The 27,071-nt window shown below is 42.7% G+C and overlaps 1 protein-coding gene across 3 annotated transcripts in view; it reads right to left on the bottom strand.

Annotated features, from left to right (window-relative positions):
* Nucleotides 1-396: 396 nt before the first annotated feature.
* The window catches only part of TAF5L (TATA-box binding protein associated factor 5 like), a 40,969-nt gene continuing 14,294 nt past the window's right edge, over nt 397-27,071 (bottom strand). For 2 of the 3 annotated variants that reach the window (XM_082251497.1, XM_082251498.1), the window contains exons 4-5: nt 7,681-8,408; nt 397-1,402 (exon numbers count right to left, since the gene is read on the bottom strand). In XM_082251497.1, the coding sequence (XP_082107623.1) occupies nt 605-1,402; nt 7,681-8,408 (1,526 nt within the window). In that variant the 3' untranslated portion in view covers nt 397-604. The remainder of the gene's footprint in view (nt 1,403-7,680; nt 8,409-27,071) is intronic. The other variant, XM_082251496.1, reaches the window with a different exon arrangement.

The following is a 27,071-nucleotide window of genomic DNA, read 5'->3' as shown; positions in this document are numbered from 1 at the left end:
ACCAAGTGCCTGAAAGTCAATTCCAGGCTATCCTAGCAATGTCCAGTCCATCGAGAAAGCCACACCTTGCTGGATAGCTGCAATCTGAGAGACCAGCTATAGCAGTAGTGTAGACAAAGGTCTTCATTATTAGAGAATAAAAAAAAAAAAAGTGCAATAGTAGAAAAACTGAGCATGCTCGCAGGCAGGATTGTTCTGGGCTAGCCTACAGTTTGTTTGCCAGTATTCAAACCCAAAATGTGGCCAATGTCCTGGACAAAGACAAGAAAGTCAAGTTTACCTGATAGATTTGCAAAGGACGATACCCATTGTAATCTGATCCTATTTTGTAAATCCCCTTCTTTATTTTGATATCAGAGTATTTCCATGTGCTTATGAGTTTTAATGTATGAAAACCTTCTGAAAAAAAAAAATACCCAAACAAACCTCTAAATTTTCATTTTCTATAATCTGGCAGACATGAAGCAGAAGTACATTGGAAATCCAAAGGCCTTCAATGGTGTACAAATACTAAAGAGTTGGGAAAATGCCTAGGAGTGAATTATCCTCAGAATAAAAGTCATCCATTTTAGTATTTTTTTAATGTTCTCAGTAGAAGTTAGCATCAATGTTCCTGATGTTCTTGTGCTGTTCCAGTAACCATAAGTAGATTACATGCCATAAATTGAACACTCAATACATTATTAGTCTGCCCTGTGTATACACCAACTAGTTCACTAGAAGAACCATCAGAAGGGGCATTGCAATAAGTATTTCGAATATCCCATACCCGGACAGAGTTATCCATAGATGTAGAGGCAATTAGGCTGCTGTCTGGACTGAATGCAAGGCTGTTGATATTGTCAGTATGCCCTCTCAACTCTTTATAGAGAGTCCCTGATGCCAAATCCCATAGTTTAAGACGTTGATCCTCCCCAGCCGAGGCCAAATACCTTCCATTTGGGGAAAAAGCAAGAGCAAGAACAGGCCCTCTGTGTCCGGTGAAAAGTCTTACAGAGTTTCCTTGCTGACTGCTCCATAATCGAACTGTCTTATCAGTAGATCCTGTGGCAATATAATTTGAGTTAGGATGGAATTTAATGCAGTCAACATCAGCTAAATGGCCTGCATATATTCTGAGAGGAAATGTCCTATCAAATGACCACAACCTAGCTGTGCGATCATGAGAACCACTTGCAAAAAAGAGGCTACAGGCACTAACATCTAAATCCCAGACTGGATATGCATGGCCTTCATACAGGACAGTGTTTGTGTAGGTTTTAAGGTCCCAAAAGCGAATAGATGAATCTTCAGAGCATGACAAAAGACCAGAGCTATTGGAAAGGAAACGGGTACTGTAAACTGGCCCACAGTGTCCTCTAAGTATCTTCATTTCGCTACCAGCCTGATCTTCATCTTCCCCCTACAAAAAAGGATGTTGAAAAAAGTCAATATCATCAGTGATGCAGATTATATAGGAGACTGCACATTAAAGTAGTATTAAAACCAAACATTTATTATAATCTATCTTAATTCCTAGATGTGATGGCTGGATAGTTTTCTTTTTTAGGCTCTTTCTTCTATTTTCATTTGGTGATCTTGGCAGCAAGTCTGTTTTTCAAAAGAACAAGCTCTTTTGCAGGTAAAGGGATTAGACAAAGCATTAAACACTGGCAGGGGTGCCTGCAATGATCAACTATTTATTTATAGAAAACCTTTATCCTAAAAAGGAAGAAACCAGTTCGCTGTAACAGCTTATAAAAGTATTAGCTGGAACAGGCTTCAATTTGTTAGTGTATCTAAATCTGCTAGTACATCTAACACCCCTTCCCTCTCCCAGACAAACATCCAAGTTTGGGTAATGGCGCCCTCTGCAGCAGCAGGCTAGGTAGTGCAATTTCATTAAAAAGCTTTAACTAGACACACCTTTAGGGGCTGTCCCTCTAGACCATGGGTGTCCAACCTTTTGGCTTCTCTGGGCCACATTGAGTGTAGAGAATTTTTCTCGGGCCGCATATAAAATATATACTATAGTTAAGGTATACAAGTAATAAAATGCCGCGGCGCCACGTGGCCAACAAGGCAACAAAAGCTCAACCAAAAGGAGCTAACCCCCAGGACAACAAATTCACCCCAAGAAGAGAAAACATGTCTCTTCAGCAAACCGCAGGGCTCAAAACTTTGCGGCCAAAAGGAAGCATCCGAGGATGCCATCACGTCAATCTTGTAGAATTTGGTAAAAAAGTGTGCACAGAGGACCAGGTTGCCACTTTACACACCTGAGCCACAGAAGCCTGATGGCAAAAAGCCCAAGAGGCACTCACGGCTCTAGTAGAATGTGCCCTCACAGGGAAAGGAGGCACCTGACCCTTGAGTGAATAGGCCTGAACAATAGTCTGCCTGATCCATTTAGAATTGGTTACAGTGGACACAGCCGAACCCTTCCGAGGCCCCTTTAGGAAGGGCAAACAGGGAATCCGACTTCCTAAAGGATTCCGTGGCCGACAGGTAAACCCTGATCGCCCGAACCACATCCAACGAATGCAAGGCAAATTCCTTGGGATGCTTAGGCTTCGCACAAAGAGAAGGCAAAACAATATCTTCATTGAGGTGGAAGGCAGACACCACCTTAGGGAGAAAAGACTGGTTGGGTCACAGAACAACCTTATCCCTATGAACGACCAGGTAAGGTGAACGGCAGGACAGAGCCGCCAATTCAGACATTGCGAGCAGAAGTGATAGCCACTAGAAAAGCAACTTTCTGGGACAACACAGGCAGAGGTATTTCTCTGATGTTTTCAAAGGAAGGTCGTTTTAGAATGGACAAAACCATATTCTAATCCCACGGAGGCAAAGGAGCCAAATGACGCACACCTTGAATAAAGGTGCGAATCAGGGAATTAGTCACCAAGAGACGCTGGAAGAAAATGGACAAGGCCGACACCGGACCTTTAATCCTGTCCAACACCAAACACTGTTCCTCCCCTTTCTGCAAGAAAGCAAGGACCCTCGCCACCGAAAAGGAGCAAGGATGCAACCCTTGCGACTCTCACCAGGCAGTACGCCTTCCAGGTACGATGATAAATCTTCCTGGAGGTAGCCTTCCGGGCTCTCAGCAAGGTAGGAATAACAGCATCAGAGAGACCTCTGTCTCTCAACACCTGGCCTTCAACCGCCATGCCGTTAAAGACAGAGACCGAAAAGCAGGGTGGAAGATTGGCCCCTGAGACAGCAGATCTTCCCTTAGAGGTAGCCGCCAGGGAGGCTCGATGACCATCTTGACAAGGTCTGCGTACAAAGACCGACGAGGCTAGTCTGGGGCCACCAGAAATCACATGTACCTGTTCCAGCGCTAACCTGCGGAGGAACCTGGACAACAGTTGAATCGGGGGAAAGTCATATATCCGCTGATACTGGTGCCAAGGCACCCCCAATGTGTCCGTGGTGTCTGCCAGAGGATCTTGTGCTCTGGCCTCGAACCTTTCCACCTTTTTGTTGAGACGCGACGTGAACAGATCCACGTCCGGAGTCCCCCACCGGCACACAGTAGCTGAAACACCTCCGGATGCAGGGACCATTCCCCCTGATCCAAGGACTGATGACTCAGATAGTCTGCCTGCCATTTCTCCACTCCAGGAATGTGAACAGCAGAGATAGCTGGACCGTGCGCCTTGGCCCAAGACAGAATCTCGGCCACTTCCTTGGCCGCCCGGGCACTCCCGGTGCCCCCTTGGTGATCGATGTAAGCCACAGCCGTGGCATTATCGGTTTGAACCCGAACCGGGCGACCGTGCAACCGAGTCGCCCAATGGAGCAGGCAAAGTTTTATCGCCCTGAGCTCCAGGACATTTATCGGCAAGGAGGATTCCTCTGACGACCACATCCCCTGGGCACAAAGAGTGTCCAGTACTCCACCTCAGCCCGTCAGGCTGGTATCCATGGTAATCACTGTCCAAAACAGGGGCAGAAAGGACTTGCCCTGGTTCAGAGTGGGTGACAGAAGCCACAATGAAAGCTCCATCCTCGTGGGACGGCTCAAACACACTATCCTGTCCAAGGACTGGGGATCCCTATTCCACTTGGCAAGAATCTCTGCTTGCAGAGTCCTTGTGTGAAACTGGGCAAACGGGATCACCTCGAAAGCTGAAACCATCAGCCCCAGGGACCTCATGCAGGTCCACAGTGAGGAGAGATCGTTGTCCATGAGGGACCTGATCTCGCCCTGCAAAGTCTGAAGTTGTTCCTCCAGGAGAAAAACGTTAGCTTGAGCGGAGTCCAGGACCATTTCCAGATATTGCAGACGCACTGATGGTGTCAGTTCCGACTTCTGATCCACCCGAACTCCTGGAGCGTCTGAACCGCGACCGTCAGATCGCCCGACAGAGTGGCACATGAGCTCACCCGCAACAAGAGATCATCCAGATAACCGAGGACCGCAAACCCCTTCTTGCGCAGCAGAGCCAGCACAGGGGCCAAAACCTTGGTGAAGACCCTGGAAGCCGAAGCTAGACCAAAGGGTAATGCCACAAATTCAAAGTGCTCCTCTGCCACTGCGAAGCGGAGATACCGCTGATGGCCTTTGTTGATAGGGATGTGCAGATACGCATCCTTTAAATAGATGGAGGCCAGGAAATCCCCTTGACTTAAAGATGCCACCACCGACCGCATGGATTCCATCCGGAACTTCTGCACCCGCACAAAGCGGTTCAGTGACTGGAGGTCCAGAATCGGACGAACCTTGCCCTCTTGCCTGGACACTGAACAGATTTGAATAAAACCCGCAAAATCTCTCCCACTGTGGAACCGGGACAAAAACGCCATGAGCAAGAAGATCTTGCACTGCCCCCTTGAGAGCTGTCAGGCGATCGGGAGACAGACGGAGATTTGATGGAAAGAACTAGTCTGCAGGGCGAGGTCAAAATTCGATCTTGTACCCTGAACGAATCAGTTTGTGAATCCATTTGCCCTGAACTATGGACAACCAGGGTTCCTGAAAGTAACGCACATGTCCCTCCACCCCTGAAATGGGTGAGGGAATCCCTTCATGCGGAAGAAGACTGGGCCGCAGCACCGGACTGACCGGCCTTCGGCTTACCAGACCAGGGCTTCCTGTTAGAGTGGGGGTGCCGTCAGCCAAGAGAAGACGCTGCAACACAGGGCTTTCCAGGTTGATGCGTCCCAGCGAACAGTTTCTCCGCAGGCTCCTCCCCATCCGTCGGGTCACCGTCGTGGCGAGACCTGGGCGGACCACAACGTGCGCATGCTCGTAGGCCAGGCCAGGGTACCATAAGGATCTAGATTATCCAGTGCGAAGCCCAGCCCGGCTGCCGATTGTAGTTCTCCAGGAGGATCCCCCTGATTAGCTAGCGATAGTGAGTGGAGAAAATAAAATAAAAAGGTTTCAAAGAAAAAACAAAAACGGAGACCGGAGTCCAAGCAGGGTATCCTAGGTCCTATTCCTGAGCTAGGCAGCAAGAAACTGATTAGTAAGCTCTAAGTGTCTGAGGGTAATGTCTAGAGGGGCAGCCCCTAAAGGTGTGTCTAGTTAAAGCTTTTTAATGAAGTTTCACTACCTAGCCTGCTCCTGCAGAGGGCGCCATTACCCAATAGTGATGAAACTTGGAAGAGGCTGCGTCTGTCAGAGGATGCAAGAGAAAAAATGTATTGTTGTTTCCCTGCAGGTTAAATGTCATAAAGTGCTAGTATGCCCCACATTCTAGCACATTATGACAGACCTACCTGTAAAGAAGATCCCTCCAGCGGTGCGCTGTCACCACTGACAGGGCTTCCATCGTCTTCCTCCCGGGTTTGCGAACCCTGGATGTTTGAATGGCCAAGCCGCGATGGCTCACTCCCACACATGTGCACCGGAATCACAATTGTAACATATCACTCAATGGATTCTAGTGTGCCGTCCATTTAGGTCACAGTGCTCATGCGGTGGGGACATCACTGGCTGTCACAAATGTGAATATCTCCTAAACTTACCTGTAAGTACAAGTAATAAACCGGACTTTAATATTGCTTTAAAGACTAAGTTTACCTTTTCCAGTAAATAGCCTATGCAGTCATAGGGCCCCAGTAGTTAAAAAGTTGTTAAAAAATGTTCATTAATTTTACATGAAAACTGGATGGTCACTTCCAACGGTTTTCAGGCCATTGCAACAAGCCAGAATGAGGGAGTTGAGAACTTTTTTTTTTTTTTTTTTTCAGCCTTTAGTCATCCCTTCAGTGACTTCAGATAATGGTCACATCAGCCAGTGTGCTTATGTCAGGGATCAACTACCTTTGGAGCCCTCAAATGGCTGGAGTCATATTTGATCACATGAAGCAGCATAGCAACTACAGATCAAAATAGAGGCCAAGATGGCTCCACCTAGGTTGTAAAAAGGATAGGAAGGATTACCTCTGCTTTAAAGAGGAACTATTAAAACTCCCATCCTTTACAGTAAAAGATTGTACCACCACTTTTTTTTTTTTTTTTTAATCTGCAGTTGCCATGTTGCTGCACATGTGATTAGCTTTGACACCAGCCATTTGAGGACTGGAAAGTTTGGCTGAGAGCGCACATAGCACACTGGCAAACTGTAGAGTTAACACCAGAAGTATACCCTAAAACGGTGTTAAAACCCCAAAGCAAACATTATATTGCAGTTTACCAATTCTCAAGGATGCATGAGTTTTCTTTAAGGGATTTATTTCTTCTATTTTCACCTGGTGAACTGGCTAGTAAGTCTATTTTTCAACATAAGTTTTAACATATTACAATTTTGGTTTGGAGTTGAATACAGATTTAATGAAACAGTTTTGGGAAACTGGTAAATCAGTGGGACTTTTAACTGCCACTTTTGCTGGACAGCTTAGTCTGCAAAAATCACCAGGTGACAAAGGAAAAAAAAAAGAAAACCAGTGTAGCCACCTTCTTAAGGGCTCGTTCACACCATACCTGTATGAGAATGGATTTAAAAAATTTGCAAATTTCGCTTGTGGGGTTTTACATCAGTTTTCATGCAGATCAGTTATGTGCCCTAATCACATCAACATAAAAGGTCACGTTAGTGTTTTTTTTTCTGTGCAGAAAACTGCACACACACATTGCAGATTCCTGCACATATAGGGTACATAGAGAATTTTTTTTTTTTTTTTTTTTTTGTGCCCTTGCAGAACGCATGCAGAAAAATTCACATCTCTGCACCATGATGTGAAAGAGGCCTTAAAGCAGAGTTCCACCCAAAAGTGGCAAGTTCCTGACCTCCTGACATGCCACATTTGGCATATCAATTTTTTAGAGGGGGGTACCTAGGACAGTTACCCACTCCAACTTCCACTCGGGCCGCCTCCTCTCCCCCTTCCTCCCTGCAATCTTCTGGTACATGTCACAGGTCCCAGAAGATTGCCTGGCCATTCAGGACATGCAGCGCAACTCACCAGTTGCCTACTCTAGTGGTGCCGGCGCCTGGGAGAGCCGAGGGAGAGAACCGAGGCTTCAGACAGGAGAGTGTGTGTTTATTAAAAGTCAGCAGTTACACTTTTTGTAGCTACTGACTTTTAATAACAAAAACAACTGGAGCTCCGCAGTAAGGATTGGTAAGCTCCAACATATTGCATTTTAGCTTTTTTGTTTAGATAAACAAAGTAGTACCGATGAGAATAAAATCTTTGTGACTAAGAATTCTTAATTATAAATGCAAAGAACCATACCTCCTCTTCTAAGATATCACAAGCTAGTCGTATGTGAGAAACATTCACGGTGTGTGGTCGTGTTTTCAGCTTTTTTGATCTCAGACTCCAGAGTTTGACAGAAGAGTTGTCAAATCCAGCAGCCAGAAGTTTGCCATTAGGAGAGATCTCAGCTGTATTCAGCAAGTTGTCAGTGTTGTAGAATGCATAAAAACACACAGTTGTCAATGAAGGTGGCCCATCCTTGACTTTCTTTATGCAGTCTTGCAGCTGTTCAAGAGCCGCTTCGTTCTGCAAAATAGGAGCTGGAACATCCTGCGTGTCAAGGCTGTTGCTCTCTCCTCTTGAAGAAAATGTATCACTTGTATACAACTGGTACTCTGTGAGTCTGACAGGTTGAACATCAAGCTGGATGTGCAGAGTCAAGGCCTTTAGAAGAACACTATTGTTATCACTTTGAAGGTAGCGCAGAAGGTAGTTGTAGCTGTCTTCTTGCAGACGGACCACATACTTGTTATCTAGAAATGCTCTCAATTTGAAGTTTGAGTGAATGTCCTGCATGGTCATGGCAGTTTGAAGTTGTTCAATTATATCTTTCTGTGCTGGATGATGAAGGAACATGCCATGGAAGCGACTGTAGAAGCTATCCACCATGCTTTTAAGGCTATTTTGGACCATGTCCAGGTGGAGGTAGACAAAGAGAGGATATAATAGAGATGTCACATCTTGGGTATAAGGACAATTTTCCTCTGCAAATAAAAAAATATATAGAAAATTATTTACATATTCTTAATTCTCAGTGTCTAACAAAAAACCTTTGTTCTAGTTTTGGGTAGAATTGGGAAGGATTAGGGCTGGGCTCACACTGAACTCAGGAGGGGCTCGCAGCAGGGGGTCCATTCGGTCCCCATCCACCATTTCAAATTCGAATTAGGTCAGATTTTTTGACTGAATTCGGACCTGAAACGCACCAGAAGACGCACAGGACTTTTCTGCAGCCGACACGGAGCTGTGTGAACCGGCTCCATTCAGAGCCGGACACAGTCTCCCATCATGCAAATTGGATGCAGGGAAACCTGCATCCAATTGGCAACAGTGTGAACCCAGCCTAAAACCCCTGTCGGGTTCTTGCTACTTTCTGGGACTACAGTAGAGAATTATACTCAGTTCCTGCTCTGTTTAAAACATGAAATGTTCATTTGAATGCGAGTATCCTGGTAGCCTCAAGACCCTGGGCGTTCAACTATGCAATACCAACTCTGTTCTCAAGTTGAACACTGCCCTTTCTTTGCCTCACTATTAATACATCACAGTTATTGTCACCTTCATTGACCAATAGTGCAATGCAGATGTGGATGATATATGGGACTCAGAAACCAAGGCCAATATTTGAAACTGAATAAAGAAAGAATAGGCGCTAATTTCTCTATGAGCAGAATAAATATTATCTCAATAAAAGATGTCAGATGTAAATCTTAATCGCTATATATATTCTGATTCCCCAGGAATCGCAGGATCAATAAATAGATGGATGTGACAAATGTAAAATGTCAAATAAATGTCTTATCAAATGTAGAAACTCTGATTCCCTAGGAATCGCACAATAAATAATGATGTGGCACATGTGAGGAAGGAGGGAAAATAGAAGATGACCAATGTGTTATGTATATAACCACTCAACTAGATAAAATTAGGATCTACAGTGCCACGAATCCCATAAAATACAATGATCGTAAAAATCAATATGTGACGTGCTAGATAGAATAAATCGATAAATAATCATATAAAAAGCATGAATCGCATAATACAGTGGTAATAAAGTGCCAAACAAATTAGAGGGTAAAAGAACCAATGTGCACTGTGCAGGGTAAAATATCAAGATAATAACGATGAATAATATCAACAAGTATGAAACAAATAGAACGTTCATGCATGGTAAGGTGCTAAAAATAAAAGGTAGATGATACAAAATGCACTAACTAGAAAGTGAATATAATAATTCAATCAAAGTGTCCATATGAGAAAAAAAAAAAAAAAAAAAAAAAAAAAAAAAAAAAAACTTAATGTGCTCCAAATGCATGCGAAAAGTAACTGTTGTGACTCTAAATGCTAGCAGCAGAAGAAACGTGCCACCAAACGTGAGCTGATCCAAAAATTAGTGCAATGGCCACTCACCTCCAATATATTTATTAAAATCATTTTGAGTGTAATGGAGTGTAATGGAGGTGAGCGGCCATTGCACTCATTTTTGGATCAGCTCACGTTTGGTGGCACGTTTCTTCTGCTGCTAGCAATAAGAAGAGTCACAAGAGTCCCTTTTCTCATGCATTTGGAGCACATGAAGTTTTTTTTTTTTTTTTTTTTTTGCACATGGACACTTTGAATTATTATATTCACTTACTTTTTAGTGCATTTTGTATCATCTACCTTTATTTTTAGCACCTTACCACGCAGGAACTTTATATTATTTGTTTCATATTTATTGATAATATTCATTATTATCTTGATATTTTACCCTGCATAGTGCACATTAGTTATTTTACCCTCTCATTTTATTTGGCACCTTATTACCACTGTGTATTATGCAATTCATGCTATTTATAGGATTATTTATCGATTTATTCTATCTTGCACCTTGCATATTGATTTTTACTATCATTGTATTTTATGGGATTCATGGCACTGTAGATCCTGATTGTATCTAGTTGAGTGGTTATATACCTTACACATTGGTCATCTTCTATTTTCCCTCCTTCCTTCCATGTGCCACATCATTATTTATTGTGCGATTCCTAGGGAATCGGAGTTTCTACATTTGATTAACACATTTGACATTTTACATTTGTCACATCCATCTATTTATTGATCTTGCGCTTCCTGGGGAATCAAAATATATATAGCGATTAAGATTTACATCTTTTATTGAGATATTTATTCTGCTCATAGAGAAATTAGCACTGATTCTTTCTTTATTCATTATATTTAGTACGTGGTGAACCTACACAATTGGCTGCTTTTTTCTGTGTTTCATTTATATACTTGATTTATGGGACGGTGGCAACACCTACTCACCTTGTGCACAAAAGAAATAACCTCCCCCCCTTCATATACTTGATTTATATTTTACATATCCAATTTACCCCATACGTCTCATACCCCATTGGTAGCGCATTGGCCTTCCTTCTATCTTTTTACAATATTTGCAACTGAACATCATAAAGCCTTTTTCTACCATGATTAGACTTTGAAGAAATTCTAATTTAGATTTTTTTATATCAACCTTTTTCACATTCAGGGGTTTTCCCCTAAAATCAATGAATGATATTGCACATCACAAAAAGTAACCCATAAAGACACCCCTAAAACGTTGGGCTCTTCCCCTCATAAGTGAACTACATATAACAGTGAACCCAGATTGTGAAGAGGGCAAGACTCATTCCAATGCGTTTCACCTTTGGCTTCTTCAGGGCTGTTTAGGGGAGATGTTCAGATGTATTACTGAGAAAAGATGAAGAAAGAAAAACAAGGTAATACAGAACATATTGCATCTTATCTCTTACATAATCAATAACTTCCATTAAAAAAAGGTATATTTAGGTCAACTTACATTTTTAAAATAAATTGCAATTTCAGAAAGAATCACAGGTACTCGTCTCTCTCTGGCTAGAGCACCAATTTCAACCAAGACATCGAAGGCTAGATGGACCTAAAATTGGGGGAGAGAGAAGGCCCATCCAAAGGCACCCAACCAGGGTGGGGAGGGAGGAACAACTGGCACTACCCCCACTATTGCCAAAATTAAATAGTACTGGTAAATATAAAGGGAAACCCCTAATTAACACTCCTATTGTTAGGTATAATGCACTAATAACTACCAATTTAACAGACCGTCTTCATTCACAGACATACCTAGGCCCGAAATGAAGGGGAATAAAAGATAGATGCCAAGATGGTCACAGAGAAAAGCCACTGCATAAAAGGTTGAATGTATATCTGATTAAACAGAAATAATAACAAGAGTAAACCATTTCAAACGATACTTTAGTGATACTACCATATCTAAACAGATACAGCCATACAACTATGTCTTTAAGGGATAGAAGCGACAAAATGATACAGCTATGTCTTTAAGGGATAGAAGCGACAAAATGCATTATCTCTGGGTCCTCATACAGTTCCGTTTGTCAAGACACATAAGAGCATCCTATGATGGGTAGCCTGTAGGCTGCCATGCAGTATCTGGTGTGTTTATATTGGCGATTTGGCGCCAAAATCACTCTGGGAGGAGGAGAGCAACCCGGGGGGTCCGAGTATCCAGATAAGTATCAGGAGATACCTATGGAAACGCTTAAGGAACTTATCCCAGAATATAAAAATAAATCAGCCATTCCCCCCTTTGCAACAGAATGTGCATATCTGGTCTTTTATCCAGAAAGCATTATATGATATTAGATCTATGCCGCATACGGTCATAAATGACAGAAATCGAACTTTCCAGTACCAGAATGCATTAACAAATCTTAAGAAAAATCAGAATATAGTAATAAAATCATCTGACAAGGGGGGAAATGTAGTAGTCATGGATGGTGCCAAATATATCAAAATGTGTTGGGATATTCTATCCAATGCATCTTGGTATAGACGCATTCCAGAAACACAGGTTACCAAATTCCATCAGGAGTTCAGAGACATCATTGCGATAGCGTATGCTGACGCCACCATAAACAAAAATACATATGATTTTCCTAATGTTCAAAATCCAGTTTTATCAACGTTCTACTCTACCAAAAATACATAATACAGAAACCCCTCCAGGCCGACCAATCGTATCGGGGATTGGTTGCATTTCAGAAAAGGCTAGCAAACTGAGTGACGATTATCTGAGACCGTTCATACCATCATTACCGTCACATGTACAGGATACCAGAGACCTCCTAAAAATCTTAGAAGATACTGTTGTACCTGCAGATGCATGGCTGGTTACAATAGATGTTGAGGCCCTATACCGTTTGATACCTCATTCTAAAAAGGGAGTGGCCACAATTGCCGAATTTTGCACAGGTGTCAAACTGGCAGCCCTCCAGCTGTTGCGGAACTACAAGTCCCATGAGGCGTTGCAAGGCTGACAGTTACAACCATGACTCCCACAGGCATGATGGGACTTGTAGTTCCGCAACAGGAGGAGGGCTGCCAGTTTGACACCCCTGTTCTAAGGGAACGGGACAGTTCCACATGGAAATATAAATGCATTTATGTTGGAATTGCTAGAATAATATATATATATATATATATATATATATATATATATTATATATATATTTATATATATATATATATATTCTCTCCAGAAATGTTTTGGCTACCTTCAAGTGCAGGGAGTTGTGATGAGGACTAAATGTGCCCTGTCGGACTCAAACCTGTACCTGGGGGGGGGGGGGGGGTGGAGCGTTCAGTTTTCTTTGGAACAAATTAGTCTACGTACCTGTGCCATATTCTTTCATGGTACAGGTACATAGATATTTTAATTTCGATGGGTACGATAGGCAAGTTGAAGGAGTTTATGGAAAGGATTGGATGCAATTCATTCAATCTGAAATTCACAATGGAACGTGATCAATCTAGAGCAGGGGTGGGGAACCTTTTTTCTGCCAAGGGCCATTTGAATATTTATACCATCATTCGGGGGCCATACAAAAATTATAAACTTGAAAATTAGCCTGTTATAGTTGGTCAAACATTTAATTATCTCACCCCTAATGTGATGGCTGGAACTGCTTTTCATTGGTGAGGTGCTGGTGGGTACTGCTGGTGGTTACTGCTGGCTGGTACAGCTGGCAGGTAGTGTGCTGTGGGTACTGCTGGCTGGTACTGTGGGTACTGCTGGCTGGTACTGTACTGTGGGTACTGCTGTCTCAAGCTGGTACTGTGCTGTGGGTACTGCTGGCTGGTACTGCTGTGGGCAGTGCTGGTTCAGGCTGGTACTGCTGTGGGTATCTCTGGCTGGTACTGCTGGCGGAAAATGCTGGCTACAGACATCAAGTTCAACGGAGCATGTCACATGTCAGGACTCCGGAGCAGCGCCGCGCTGGAGGAAAACGCCTCCTGTATTGGTCAGTCTCCTCACATGCAGAGTTCATTTGATATCACTCCTCCGGTGACTCACTCAGACTGTCAGGATGGAGCCGGGACTATATAGGAAACAATCGGCTCCATTCTGACAGTTCAGCCGAGACAGACACCTCACCTCGTGGGAGACTTGGGGTGACATGGGGGGCGGACCAAATGATTTTGCGGGCCGTACGTTCCGCGCCCCTGATCTGGAGTAACCTTCTTGGATATTCAAATTTTCAAGAACCCAGAGGGAAACAATGACAGATCTTTATCATAAGCCATTGGCCGCGAATACCATTCTGCATGCCTTCAGTGCCCATCCCCTTACACTAAAGAACAGTATACCCTATGGGCCGAGTTCGGAAAAGCCCGTGGTGTATGTGCCCCTGGGGTGGCAGCCCAGGGGTGCCTTAATTCTCACTGGTGAGGGGCAGCTCGCCTTGAGTTTTTCGGCACCTTGGTCACTGCACCATCACACTTTTTCAGCACCTGCCTCTTGGGCTAGGCCTTTTGGCTTCGACCAGAGGAAATTTTATTCCGGCCGGAAGGCCTGCCTTTGTATTTTACACATTGGCACTAATTCACCTCTCCACTTCCCCACCTTTTTGTTTGTGTGTGTTTTTCCTTGTAGTGTGTCACTTCACTTTTACCTTTTCTTCCTGCACGATGAGTACGGTGTGGGTCTCCGGGCCTACCTTGAAAGTCTTGGGAGGGGGTGGACATAGCCTTTTGGCTTAGTTCGCCCTCTCTCATGGGGTCTCCCTTCGGGGGAGCCCCACCCAGTACTTGGGGTGGGCTGTTTCGGCAGTCCCCCTAGAGAACGGGGTTTGCCAGGTCTCGGCCAGGCAAACCATAGGAAGTACCTCAGTCCCTGTCAGGAGTCTTGCGCCCCGGGGGATCAAGGTATAGGTCCAACCTCTTCGGAGGTCAGACCATTCGCACACCCTGTGCAGTTTTTGTGTTTCTTCACGTTTGCGTGTGTGCACTTTTTATGCACCGGGTGTTAAGTCTTTTTGAGTACGATTCACACGCTACGGGCTTTAAAAAAAAAAAATAAAGAGAAATTGTAGCAGGGAGGAGGACTTTCTAATTCAGACAAGGAAGTTACAGAATTGTTTTCTGAAGAGAGGATATAGCAAGAAAGGTCTTAAAAAAAGCCTTTAATACAACTAAACAGAGGTCTCGTGACTCTCTCCTATATACCCATTGTAAACCAAAAGTAAATTAACCTACACATATCAGATTTTCTCAAAACCACACCTAAGTGGAAAGAATTGTATCATGCCACTGGCATCTACTTAAAGATGACCCAATAGTGGCCAAATATATGGGGAGAGACCTCAAGTGATGTATCGTCGGGTGAAATCGCTAGGTGACCACTTAACTCACAGACACTTACAGGATAGGACCTCCAGTTTACCCTGGGGTCAACATAAAAGAGGCACAGCAAAGTGTGGTAAATGCAATTACTGTAATTGGATCTGGAGTAGCAATAGGATACAATTATCCAATAGTCAAATATGGACCCCGTGCGAATCAATTAACTGACAAACAATAGGAGTTGTATACCACATGGAATGCCTATGTAGGGCATTCTATGTAGGCAAAACAAAGAGACCTTTCCATAAGTGACTATGTATATGAAATTAAAAACGGCCTAATAGAATCAGCCATTAGTCACCATATTGGTTTAAACCATAACTTCAACTTGGATTACATGAGGTTTTTCGCATTAGAACATGTGAAAGAGTCACCAAGAGGAGGAGATATTGACAAATGATTGTTACAGCTAAAAACTCAGTGGATCTTTTAGTTAAATGCTACCAAACCTCCAGGCCTAAACAAATACTTTAGCTATAAATAATTTCTGTAATTCTCTCACTGACTCTCCTAAACGGTTCATTCCCCTGTACCTCGGTAATCCGAGACTAATGCAACGTAATGTCTATAGCACTTTTATTCTATCCAGGAATTTGATAATATTCATTGTTTACAAGAAATTCCATGTTTTATGATATATGAAAGCTCTTTTGGAAGGATCAGGTCCGTCTCCTCTGACAAGGATGTATCCCTGATGCCCTGGACAGAGAATGGCCTCCCCACTTTGGTGAGGTCTAACCCATCCATCTTTCTTCTTGGGGGGGCCTCCTTCGGTGCCCAATCCGGAATGTGTAAGCCCTATTGGGGGGCATTATCTATAGAGAATTACAGTATCTGTTAATGTGTTGATTGTTTCTTCTGATGTGCTATTGATTACTGGCAATGTCCCCATGACAAGATATTTATTGCTTTTATTGTCTTGGTGGTTTAACTGTCATCTATGGTTTATCCACAAGATGGCGCTTCATCTGCTTGCCGTAGACGAACTTTCACTCCCTCAGTGATCACAAGCTGGCAGCATACTAGAGAGCTGTCTATATCCATAATGGATGCTGGCCCCAATATATGGGCTTGTGTCCCTTAGCCTCTTCCACCGGATGCTGCTGCCTTGATGCTGGTGTGATGGATGGCGCGAAGATGTGGCTTGGGACCGCGCCCGCCCACTCCGCCATTATCACCCATGTGTGATAGCACGTTCCATTTGGCCGATTCCTTAGTGTGTCATAAGGCTAGAGACGGCGGTGGTGTGAGGGGAAGGAGGAGGGAGGCAGTGATTTTGGTGCCAGATCGCCAATATAAACAGACCTGATATAGCAAGGCAGCCTACAGGCTACCCATCATAGGATGCTCTTATGTGTGGCGACACAGACAAACAAACAGGGGACTGCATGAGGACCCAGAGATAATACATTTTGTCGCTTCTATCCCTTAAAGACATAGTTGTAAGGTCAGATCTGTTTAGATAATGGCAGTATCACTAAATATCATTTGAAACGGTTTCCTCTTGTTGTTTTGTTTAATCAGATATACATTCAACCTTTATGCAGTGGCTTTTCTCTGTGACCATCTTGGCATCTATCTTTTATTCCCCTTCATTTCGGGGCTAGGTATGTCTGTGAATGAAGATGGTCTGTTAAATTGGTAGTTATAAGTGCTTTATACCTAACAATAGGAGTGTTAATTAGGGTTTTCCCTTTATATTTACCAGTACTATTTAAATTTGGCAATAGTGGGGGTAGTGCCAGTCCTTCCTTCTTCACTCCCCTCCTTGGTTTGGTGCCTTTGGATGGGCGCGCTCTCTCCCCCGCAGTTTTGGGTCCATCTAGCCTTCAAAGTCTTGGTTAAAATTGGTGCTCTAGCCAGAGAGCAATGAGTACCTGTGATTCTTTCTGAAATTGCAATTTATTTTAAAAATGCAAGGTGACCTAAATATACCTTTAATGGAAGTTATTGATTAAGTGATAAGATGCAATATGTTCTGTATTACCTTGTTTTTCGTTCTTCATCTTCTCTCAGTAACTCACTTGAACTTCCCCCTTAAACACGCCCTCTCCACAATCTGGGTTAACTGTTATATGCAGTTCACTTATAAGGGGAGGAGCCTCAAGTTTTCGGGGTGTCTTTATTGGTTACTTTTTGTGATGTGCAATATAATTTATTGATTTTAGGGGAAATGTCATTCCCCAACTTTTGGGCTTTTTAACCAATATTGTATTTGAATAAAGCATTTTTTTCTTTTTCACCAATGTATGTGTATCTATAATTATACTGAAGGGGAGTTCAACACTTATAAAGTCCTGTGGTTTCATTTTCCAGGGTAAAAACCTCCCACGATGGCATAGATTACAAAAAGAAACCTGACCGGTGTTCTAATCCTTCTCTATTCTATTAATATATTATATACACACTTTTTTTATACTTATCTGTAGATCTCATATCCAGTACAGATTACAGTACTTGTTTTCATAGACCTTGGGTTATATGCTGCTACCTTCAGGTAATTGGACACAAAAACTAGATGGTACCCATATAAAATTCCACCAACTTTGTCAGGCTCCAGTGTTTTTAGCAAGGCTAAGAAGTCATCAGAGGGGAGGGACCTGTCTCCTGTACTGTACTCTTGCATAAGGAATTTACAGTAAGTCAAAATTCCTATAATCTTAACCATACAGTACAGGCCAAACCCAAGTAATAAAAACGGAAAGGTGGACAACGATATATCAGCACAAAACTACCAACAGGCTCATAACAAACCTAAAATGGTTTCAAGAACTGAACCAAAATACTTTGATAACTGCTTGAAGCACCTTGTGGCCAAAGCTTGCATCAGTTGAGGTCTAAGTGTCTACCTGGCAGTACTCAGAAAACACATGAACAGAAAACCAGTTGGAGACCCTGCAAATCTGAGATATAGATGCCCGATACTGAAAAGCCCAAGGGATACTAATAACCCTGGTGAAATGGGCTCTGATGTTAAAGGGAGGAACATTTTCCTTAAGTGCATAGTGCCAGGAAATGGGAGTTGTCTGATCCACCTGGCAACGATGGAATGGGAAGCAGGGTGCCCTCTTGCAAAAAGAGAAAGTAATGGCCATATAGACTGACAGCAATAACTACATACAAACAATGTAAGGCAAATTCCTTGTCATGTTTTGGAGTAGTACACAAGGAAGAAAGAACAAAGTCCTCTTTGAGGTGGAAAAAGACTAGACCACCTTAAGCAAAAAATAAGGTTTTGGTCTTAAAACTATATTGTCATTGTGCAAAATATAAATGCACTTTAGAAGAGAGCCACTAGTTCAGAAATATGCCAAACACACATGATGGTAGCTAAGAGGGCAACCTTAAAAAGGTGAGGTCTGTAATCAGTTCAAATCAGGGGTCTCTGAAGAACATAGAGCACCAAGTTTATGTATTTATTTGAGCAACCTTTAGAAAGGTTTTGGTAAGGGATTACAATCCAAAAGTGCTTTGGAAGATAAGGCAGAAAGTCTTGATTTTTAGGTTTAAAAATAAAAAAAAACATGTTATACTAGGGCTGGGCGATAAAGCGATACCGATATGTATCGCGATAGTCAGGGGATCGATAGCAATACAAGACTGTGAACGATAAAACTTAAAGTCAGCTCCGACGGGTTTAAGCTTTAAAAATGGCGCCGCCCGTCGCATACACGTCACTGCGCGTGCGCCGCCGCCGCTCGGGAGAGGCCGGGAATAGCCGAAGTTACACGAGCGGCAGCGGCGCGTGCGCAATGACGTGGCGGCGCCATTTTTAAAATGAAGGCGCCTCTGGAACAGGTAAGTGAAACAGCTTCACTACCTGCCATTATGCAGAGCTGTGGGCACACTACAAGGGATGCAGTGCTGCGGGCATGGTCTACCTGTACCATGCCCACAGCACTGCATCTCCTGTAGTATGCCCACAACCCCGGATCCTCTTGCACCATGCCAGTGCCCTGCATTCTCCTGCACCATGCCAGTGCCCTGCATTCTCCTGCACCATGCCAGTGCCCTGCATTCTCCTGCACCATGCCAGTACCCTGCATTCTCCTGCACCATGCCAGTACCCTGCATTCTCCTGCACCATGCCAGTGCCCTGCATTCTCCTGCACCATGCCAGTGCCCTGCATTCTCCTGCACCATGCCAGTGCCCTGCATTATCCTGCACCATGCCAGTGCCCTGCATTATCCTGCACCATGCCAGTGCCCTGCATTATCCTGCACCATGCCAGTACCCTGCATTCTCCTGCACCATGCCAGTACCCTGCATTCTCCTGCACCATGCCAGTCATCCTGCATTCTCACCCTAGGGTCCTTATTTTAAATGGGTATATATCATAGGTAAAAAGGCGCTGGTAATCTTAATATATCACGTTATAAAAATTAATAGGTGATTTAAAGTGTAATATATGTGATTAAAAATTGCTACAAATATATATATGATCAACTATTGGTGCAATTAGCAAAGAAAAGTGCATACCAGTGCAATTTCAATTCAGAAGTGTTTGTGCTTCTCAAAGTAAATTAATCCACAAAGGTGTGGATCAGTGAACCAATAAATAGATATATAAAGAATTCCATACAAAAATCACATAAGAATATATAAAAATATAAATATATAAATGTGCTCCAAGTAGTGTTTAAAAGTCCAGACAATAGCATGCAATCAAAATTGTGCTTGGTGGATTCTTATTAATCCCTTCACAGTGCTCCAGGTGCTGGGATGTGACAACCGTCAATTAAGAAGTGCTTGTGCTTCTCAAAGTAAATTAATCCACAAAGGTGTGGATCAGTGAACCAATAAATAAATATATAAAGAATTCCATACAAAAATCACATAAGGATATATAAAAAAATCACATAAGAATATATAAAAAAGTATAAATATATAAATGTGCTCCAAGTAGTGTTTAAAAGTCCAAGCAATAGCATGCAATCAAAATTGTGCTTGGTGAATTCTTATTAATCCATTCACAGTGCTCCAGGTGCTGGGATGTGACAACCGTGGCCTCTTACCAGCTAGCAGCAGGTCACAAGGACCCCCAACGCCTGTGATCCCTTTATTGGGTGGATCAGACCTCTCCTCGATTGCTTGGATCTCTGGCTCCTATATTACTCGAGTTGGACCATGTAGTCCCCCCATACACATAAAGATATAGAAGAACAAATAGCCTCCAATAGTGAAATACTGTTTTATTCTCCAAAAAACATACACTATAAGGTGACAATTAGCCTCTTACTATTTGTTGTGCCCTCCTGGCACTGGGCAATTCGGCAGTACAAAATCGTTTTTTTGGGTCTTAGGAAGATATTCTCCGGGGATCTGCAGCACCCTGTATCTCCTTTCCCCCTTTCTTTGTATTGCAGCGGTGGATGTGTATCCCAGCCTCTGTTCCGAATGCCTCTGTGTGTTACTTCCGGGTTAGCATTGACCACAATGCATTTCGCTTAACGAGCGTCCTCAGGCAGTCTCTGCCTGAGGACGCTCGTTAAGCGAAATGCATTGTGGTCAATGCTAACCCGGAAGTAACACACAGAGGCATTCGGAACAGAGGCTGGGATACACATCCACCGCTGCAATACAAAGAAAGGGGGAAAGGAGATACAGGGTGCTGCAGATCCCCGGAGAATATCTTCCTAAGACCCAAAAAAACGATTTTGTACTGCCGAATTGCCCAGTGCCAGGAGGGCACAACAAATAGTAAGAGGCTAATTGTCACCTTATAGTGTATGTTTTTTGGAGAATAAAACAGTATTTCACTATTGGAGGCTATTTGTTCTTCTATATCTTTATGTGTATGGGGGGACTACATGGTCCAACTCGAGTAATATAGGAGCCAGAGATCCAAGCAATCGAGGAGAGGTCTGATCCACCCAATAAAGGGATCACAGGCGTTGGGGGTCCTTGTGACCTGCTGCTAGCTGGTAAGAGGCCACGGTTGTCACATCCCAGCACCTGGAGCACTGTGAATGGATTAATAAGAATTCACCAAGCACAATTTTGATTGCATGCTATTGCTTGGACTTTTAAACACTACTTGGAGCACATTTATATATTTATACTTTTTTATATATTCTTATGTGATTTTTTTATATATCCTTATGTGATTTTTGTATGGAATTCTTTATATATTTATTTATTGGTTCACTGATCCACACCTTTGTGGATTAATTTACTTTGAGAAGCACAAGCACTTCTTAATTGACGGTTGTCACATCCCAGCACCTGGAGCACTGTGAAGGGATTAATAAGAATCCACCAAGCACAATTTTGATTGCATGCTATTGTCTGGACTTTTAAACACTACTTGGAGCACATTTATATATTTATATTTTTATATATTCTTATGTGATTTTTGTATGGAATTCTTTATATATCTATTTATTGGTTCACTGATCCACACCTTTGTGGATTAATTTACTTTGAGAAGCACAAACACTTCTGAATTGAAATTGCACTGGTATGCACTTTTCTTTGCTAATTGCACCAATAGTTGATCATATATATATTTGTAGCAATTTTTAATCACATATATTACACTTTAAATCACCTATTAATTTTTATAACACGTGATATATTAAGATTACCAGCGCCTTTTTACCTATGATATATACCTATTTATTGTTTTATTACAATTAAAAGGGCAGCAGGTTCAACAATCTTTTATTTAAAGGGCCAGGCGCCTTCTCTTTTCTTTTTATTACCTTATTTTAAATGGGTAATAAAAAATATCAATAATTATCTATATCGACCGATATGAAACACTGATATCGTGATACAGTTTTCAGCCATATCGTCCAGCCCTATGTTATACTTACCTGTTCTGTGAAGTGGTTTTTCACAGATCAGCCCAGAGCCTCCACTTCTCGGGTCCCTTGCCAGCCCACCTGGCCCTTCCCTCCTGCGGAGTAAAAAAACCTTCTGCCTTTAGAACCACTTTAGGGGTACTCAAGACTAGATACGGTTCTGAAGAAAGGCCAAAATACAAGCAAGATAGAGTATTTCTCAGGGTTAGGACTTCTCTTCTTGCACCATACAAAAGAATGCCTTTCACACACGATACCAAATCTTGCAAAAGTTGGACTTCCTTACTCTGTGTAAGATGGTCAGCGGTACCCCTATCCTTTAGGTCTTGAGTCTCAACAGCCATGTCGTTACTGCCCGTGACTGAGAGGCAGGATGGAATAGGGGGCCTTGGGGCAGTAAATCTGGGCTTTTTGGAAGAGGCCAAAGCTTTCACACCAGAAGTCTGAGTATGTGTGCCTACCATCTCCTTCTGGGCCAATTTAGTGCAATGAGAATAACTGGAACCCTTTCCTCCTATCTTGTGCAGCAATCGAGGAAGGATCTTCATCATAGAGAAGACATAGCATTTGGAATGGAGTCCTAGTTAGTTATCGCTAGAGTATCTACTGCAAAAAGGTTAAAAAGAACCATGTGGTCCTGGTCAGAAACATTTTCAGCTTGTTGTTGAACTGGAGGCCAGAATGTCCACATCTGGTTTTACCCATCATAGACATGTAGATTTTGAAAGATCCTGATGTGCAGAGACCACTCTCCTTGGCCCAGGTTTGCCTGCCAACGATCCACTCAAGGAATGTGGCATCTGAAAAAGTTGGAATGTTTCTGCCCACGAGGGCATTCGACTCATTCTTTTTTTAGTGTTACTAAGCTTCTGGTGCCCCCTTGATTATGTAGGTCACTTTTGTGTCATTGTCCCACTGTACTCTGACTGGGTGACCTTGTAGAAGGGAGATCCAATGGTATGGAGAAAATCTGATAGATTCCAGCTCCAGAATGGTAATGGGGAGTTTTGACTCCTGTGGGGAGTAAGAGTTGTAAATTCTGACCCAGCCTGTAATACTCACATCTTGTTACCATGTTCCAAGTCATGTCAAGGAAAGATTTTCCCCAACTCCAAGGAAGGATGGGAGATCCATCATGCAAGGGAGATCTGTCCGGACAGAAGGATTGAATGATACAAAAAATAGATTTGCTTGTTCCAAGTCCTGAAGATGTTGGATTGAATGGTCTGGAGTGAAACTGGGCATAGGGAATGGTCTCAACGGAGGTCATCAAGAGGTCCAGAACCTTCATGAAGAAATAAATTAAACAGTTTAATCATAACAGTAGGGCCACAGAGCTGGACCTTAGTGAGGCAATCTTCCCCTGAGGGAGGAAGTTTCTGGCTTGGGCTGTGTGCAAGATTAGACACAGGTACAGACTGACTGAGGGCTGGAGGGCAGACTTTGAAAAGTTGATTATCCCACCAAAGTTTTAAAGGAACTGGATGGTTCTTTGGACATTGACAGACAAGGACTTGGCTGAAGAGCACCTTAGCAGGAGATTGCCTAGGTAACCTGTGACATGAATGCCCTGGGTTCATAGAAGAGCCAGAAGCAGGGCAAGCACTTTTGTGAACCCTCAGGGTGCACAGGAAAGTCTGATTGGTAGTGCTACAAACTGGAAGTGCTGTTTTTCCCACAGCAAATTGCAGAAATCGTTGGGGTGATGAAAAATGGGAATATAGAGATAGGCATCTTGTACAAGAAAGTATCTTGACTGACGAAAGCAATGATAGATCTCGTAGATTCCATTTGGAATGCTGGTACACAAATCTGTTAAAGGGATAGAGAAAGAAGAAACCTTGTAACTGTTCTTATGAAAGAACTAGTCTAACCACTACCTGTGCATGCAGGTGATGTAGGGCAGTCAAAGCTGCCTTCCTTTGGTAGTAAAGCTGGAAAAATTGAAGGTAAAGGCAAGGAGAGTCAGAGACAGAAATTCCATTTTGTACCCCTTTGAAAAGACAGACTGCACCCATGGGTCTGGGACATCCCAATTCCAGAGTGGCACACACCCAACAAAACTTTGAGTGGGGGTGCCCCTTCATTGTGAAAAGGGCTTCTATGAAGGCTTGGTGGGCCACAGCTCAGGGCAAGAGAAAGTGTGAAGCCTTGGTTTTTAGGTTAACACCTCAGGAGAACAGAAAGATCCCTTTCTTTGAGTGGAGGTAAAAGATATAGGAGTAGAAGATCTAGGTTTTTTTCTTATGGGGTAGTTCCTTCCTGCCCCAGTTATATCTTAGATAAGTTTGTCCAGGGATTCCCCAAAGAGGCACTGACCATCAAATGGCATGCGTAGAAAACATTTCTTACAAGTATGTTCTGAAAACTAAGCATTTAGCTACAAAATCCTGTGCATATGCACAGAGATACAATTCTTTAGCCTTGAGGAATTACATTCTCAAGAGTATCAAGACAATAGGGCTTAAGGAATCAGCTGTAATTGCTCTTCCAGAGCAGGGTGTTCAAAAGACAGGTTCTTAGCCTCTGCTCACTTGTCTCAGCCAGTTGACAATCTAGCATAGACAAACAGTGCAGCTTGGCCCCTCCTTCTGCTGCCACATCAAAGCCAGTGTGATCAGGAAGTGAGAGGAGAGAGCCCCTGCAGACGGGCACAGAGCTTTTACCCTATTGTATTCCTTGGTCTTAAAAATGTAATTTTCTTTTCAAGCACTTTTTACTCCTGTCAGCGACAAGTAGATACAAAGTAGCAGGAGGATCAACATTGGTTAATCACAGAAATCACATGATTAGCAACCAATTGTAACGGATAGTCTCTTTCGGTTCCCCAGCGGCATTGTGCAGAATTTCCTGTTACTGCTGGAGGAATTTCTTCAGTGATTCCTTCCAGAAGAGGTTATTTAGCAATATCCCTTTTCTTCATTTACATACAACAGATTATTAGGCAAGGCGTTAGATTAACATTTGAACATAGGCCCACTTTTCCATTTTCAGTTAAAGGAATTTCACAATTTCAGCAAAAACTGGTAGTGCAGTAAGACAGGGTTTCTCAAATGGGGCTCCGCCAACATTGCAGAGAATTTCAGGGTTTCCTGGGACCAGAATGTTTTTCAAGTGTCCCTCAAGGATAAAAAAAAAAAAAAAAAAGGAGGTTGAGAAAGACTGGCTTAGAGAAAGGTAAGTAACTGTCACAGGATAAGGTAAATGCAAGGTAATTAAATTACTAGACACAAACTAAGCTAATTATCTAGTAGTAAACCAATGCAAAACATTTTACAAATCTCTACTCCTGTCAGGTCCCAACTAATGTTCTAAACAATTAGCTGCCAAAAAAATCAATTTAAGAGGCTGTGCTTTTCTAAGTCACAATACCCACCCCTTTCCAAAAACTACTGCTTGAAGTCCACCCTACGCAAGGTGTGCCATCTTTGAATCTGCTGTATATGTCAGCCAACACCTAAAAGCTTTCAAGCAGGCAGAAGTATACAGTATGTAGACTAACAGTTTACCAAACACAATTTAATTGGACCCGATTACTAGGTTTCTACCTTTTTAAATGAGGTTTTGATAAATGTAATTATAATGCAAAATGTGTTAGCTACTGAAAAAACAAAATATACAGTGGTTTTTGCATCAATACTAGTGACATTTTCAGGAATTGAGAGTGGAACAAATGTATCCAGGAAAATGCTAAATCTACTAAGAATGACTTTAGAAAGCAATGACATCGGAAAAAATGCAGACTTAGCTAATGTACTATGTAGAAATGCACATGGAGGCTAAACGCACAGGAGCGGTATTCTAACTGTTCCAGCAGTGCCATTACCCCAGTCAATTTCAGCGTACTTAAAGGGGAGTTCCGCCCCCCCCCCCCCCTCCAAAAATTAAAAGTCAGCAGTTACACATACTGTAGCTGCTGACTTTTAATATTAGGACACTTACCTGTCCTGGAGTCCAGCGATGTCGCACCGCAGCAGATGTTTCCGTCGGCTGTCGGGTGCTGCCGCCCCATCGCCGGTAAGGGAACCCAGCAGCGAAGCCTTGCGGCTTCACGGTGGGTCCCTACTGCGCATGTCCTGCAGTTTAGAAGAGCTGGGCAAGCGCCCAGTGTCCAAGGGGCCTTAGGTCATGTCTTACATAGACTTTTCATTTTACCCTGTCTCTCCAAAAGAGGAAGCCAGGAATAATAAATGGCCCAATTAATGAATAAGGCAAAATTCAGCAATACCATTTAAATCATAGTTCTCTTCATGCATCAAAGCTACCAACTTATTTTTTGGCTTGGCAGACTTCGGACATTGGTGAAAACTTCATAATTCATTGTTGCATTTTGCACTTGTATTTTTCATATCTTTGTAGTACAGATATTACTGATAGTACAGATAGTACTGTAATCACAATGGGCAAAAACTTTAAGTTCAGTTTCTTGGGGTTGTTTCATCCAAATCATGAAATGATCCCATAAGTATGTCCCTTTCCAGACACCACTGGCCGGCATCAGGGACCAAATGATAAAGCAGGTTAGAAAACTTGCCTCTGCCATGCTAGATTAGGCTGTTCTTCATATGTTCTACGAGATACTTTTTTTAGTCAAGATATGTAACTTTTCCAAAGATCCTTTATTTGTGGAAGGTTCCCATTACCTGTTCTTCTGGGTCACAGCTTGAACCCATTAGGGGTGACTCCATAGGGAGGACACGGAAACGCTATTTCTATTATTGCAACCCCACTGACTTCCACTTCTACATTATTTATTATACTTAACTGTTCATTATTGCTCATTGACTCTCTATATCTTGTATACCATTTGCCCACTCTATATTTGGACTCTATCTTCTTTACATTTTTGTTGTATCCTTTTTTTTTTAAAAAGATTTTTATTGAAGTCCAGCATAGTCATACAGTTCAACATAATACATTACAGTATCCACAGCTCTCAGCATCCTCCAAGGGCGAATGACAAAAACAATCAAACAGACCACAACATACAGGATAAAAAGCATCACCCCTTAGATAATATACAGCCATATCGCACAAACCATGCGACCAGCGGGACCTCATTTTTAAATTTTAATGAAAACAACAACAACAACCAAGAACACCCCCCACCCCCC

This window comes from Pelophylax lessonae (genome assembly GCF_965119305.1).
Source record: "Pelophylax lessonae genome assembly, chromosome: 3".
Taxonomy (NCBI): Eukaryota; Metazoa; Chordata; class Amphibia; order Anura; family Ranidae; genus Pelophylax; species Pelophylax lessonae.
Note: the sequence above shows the minus strand (reverse complement) of the source record. Positions and strands in the feature narration are given on the sequence as shown.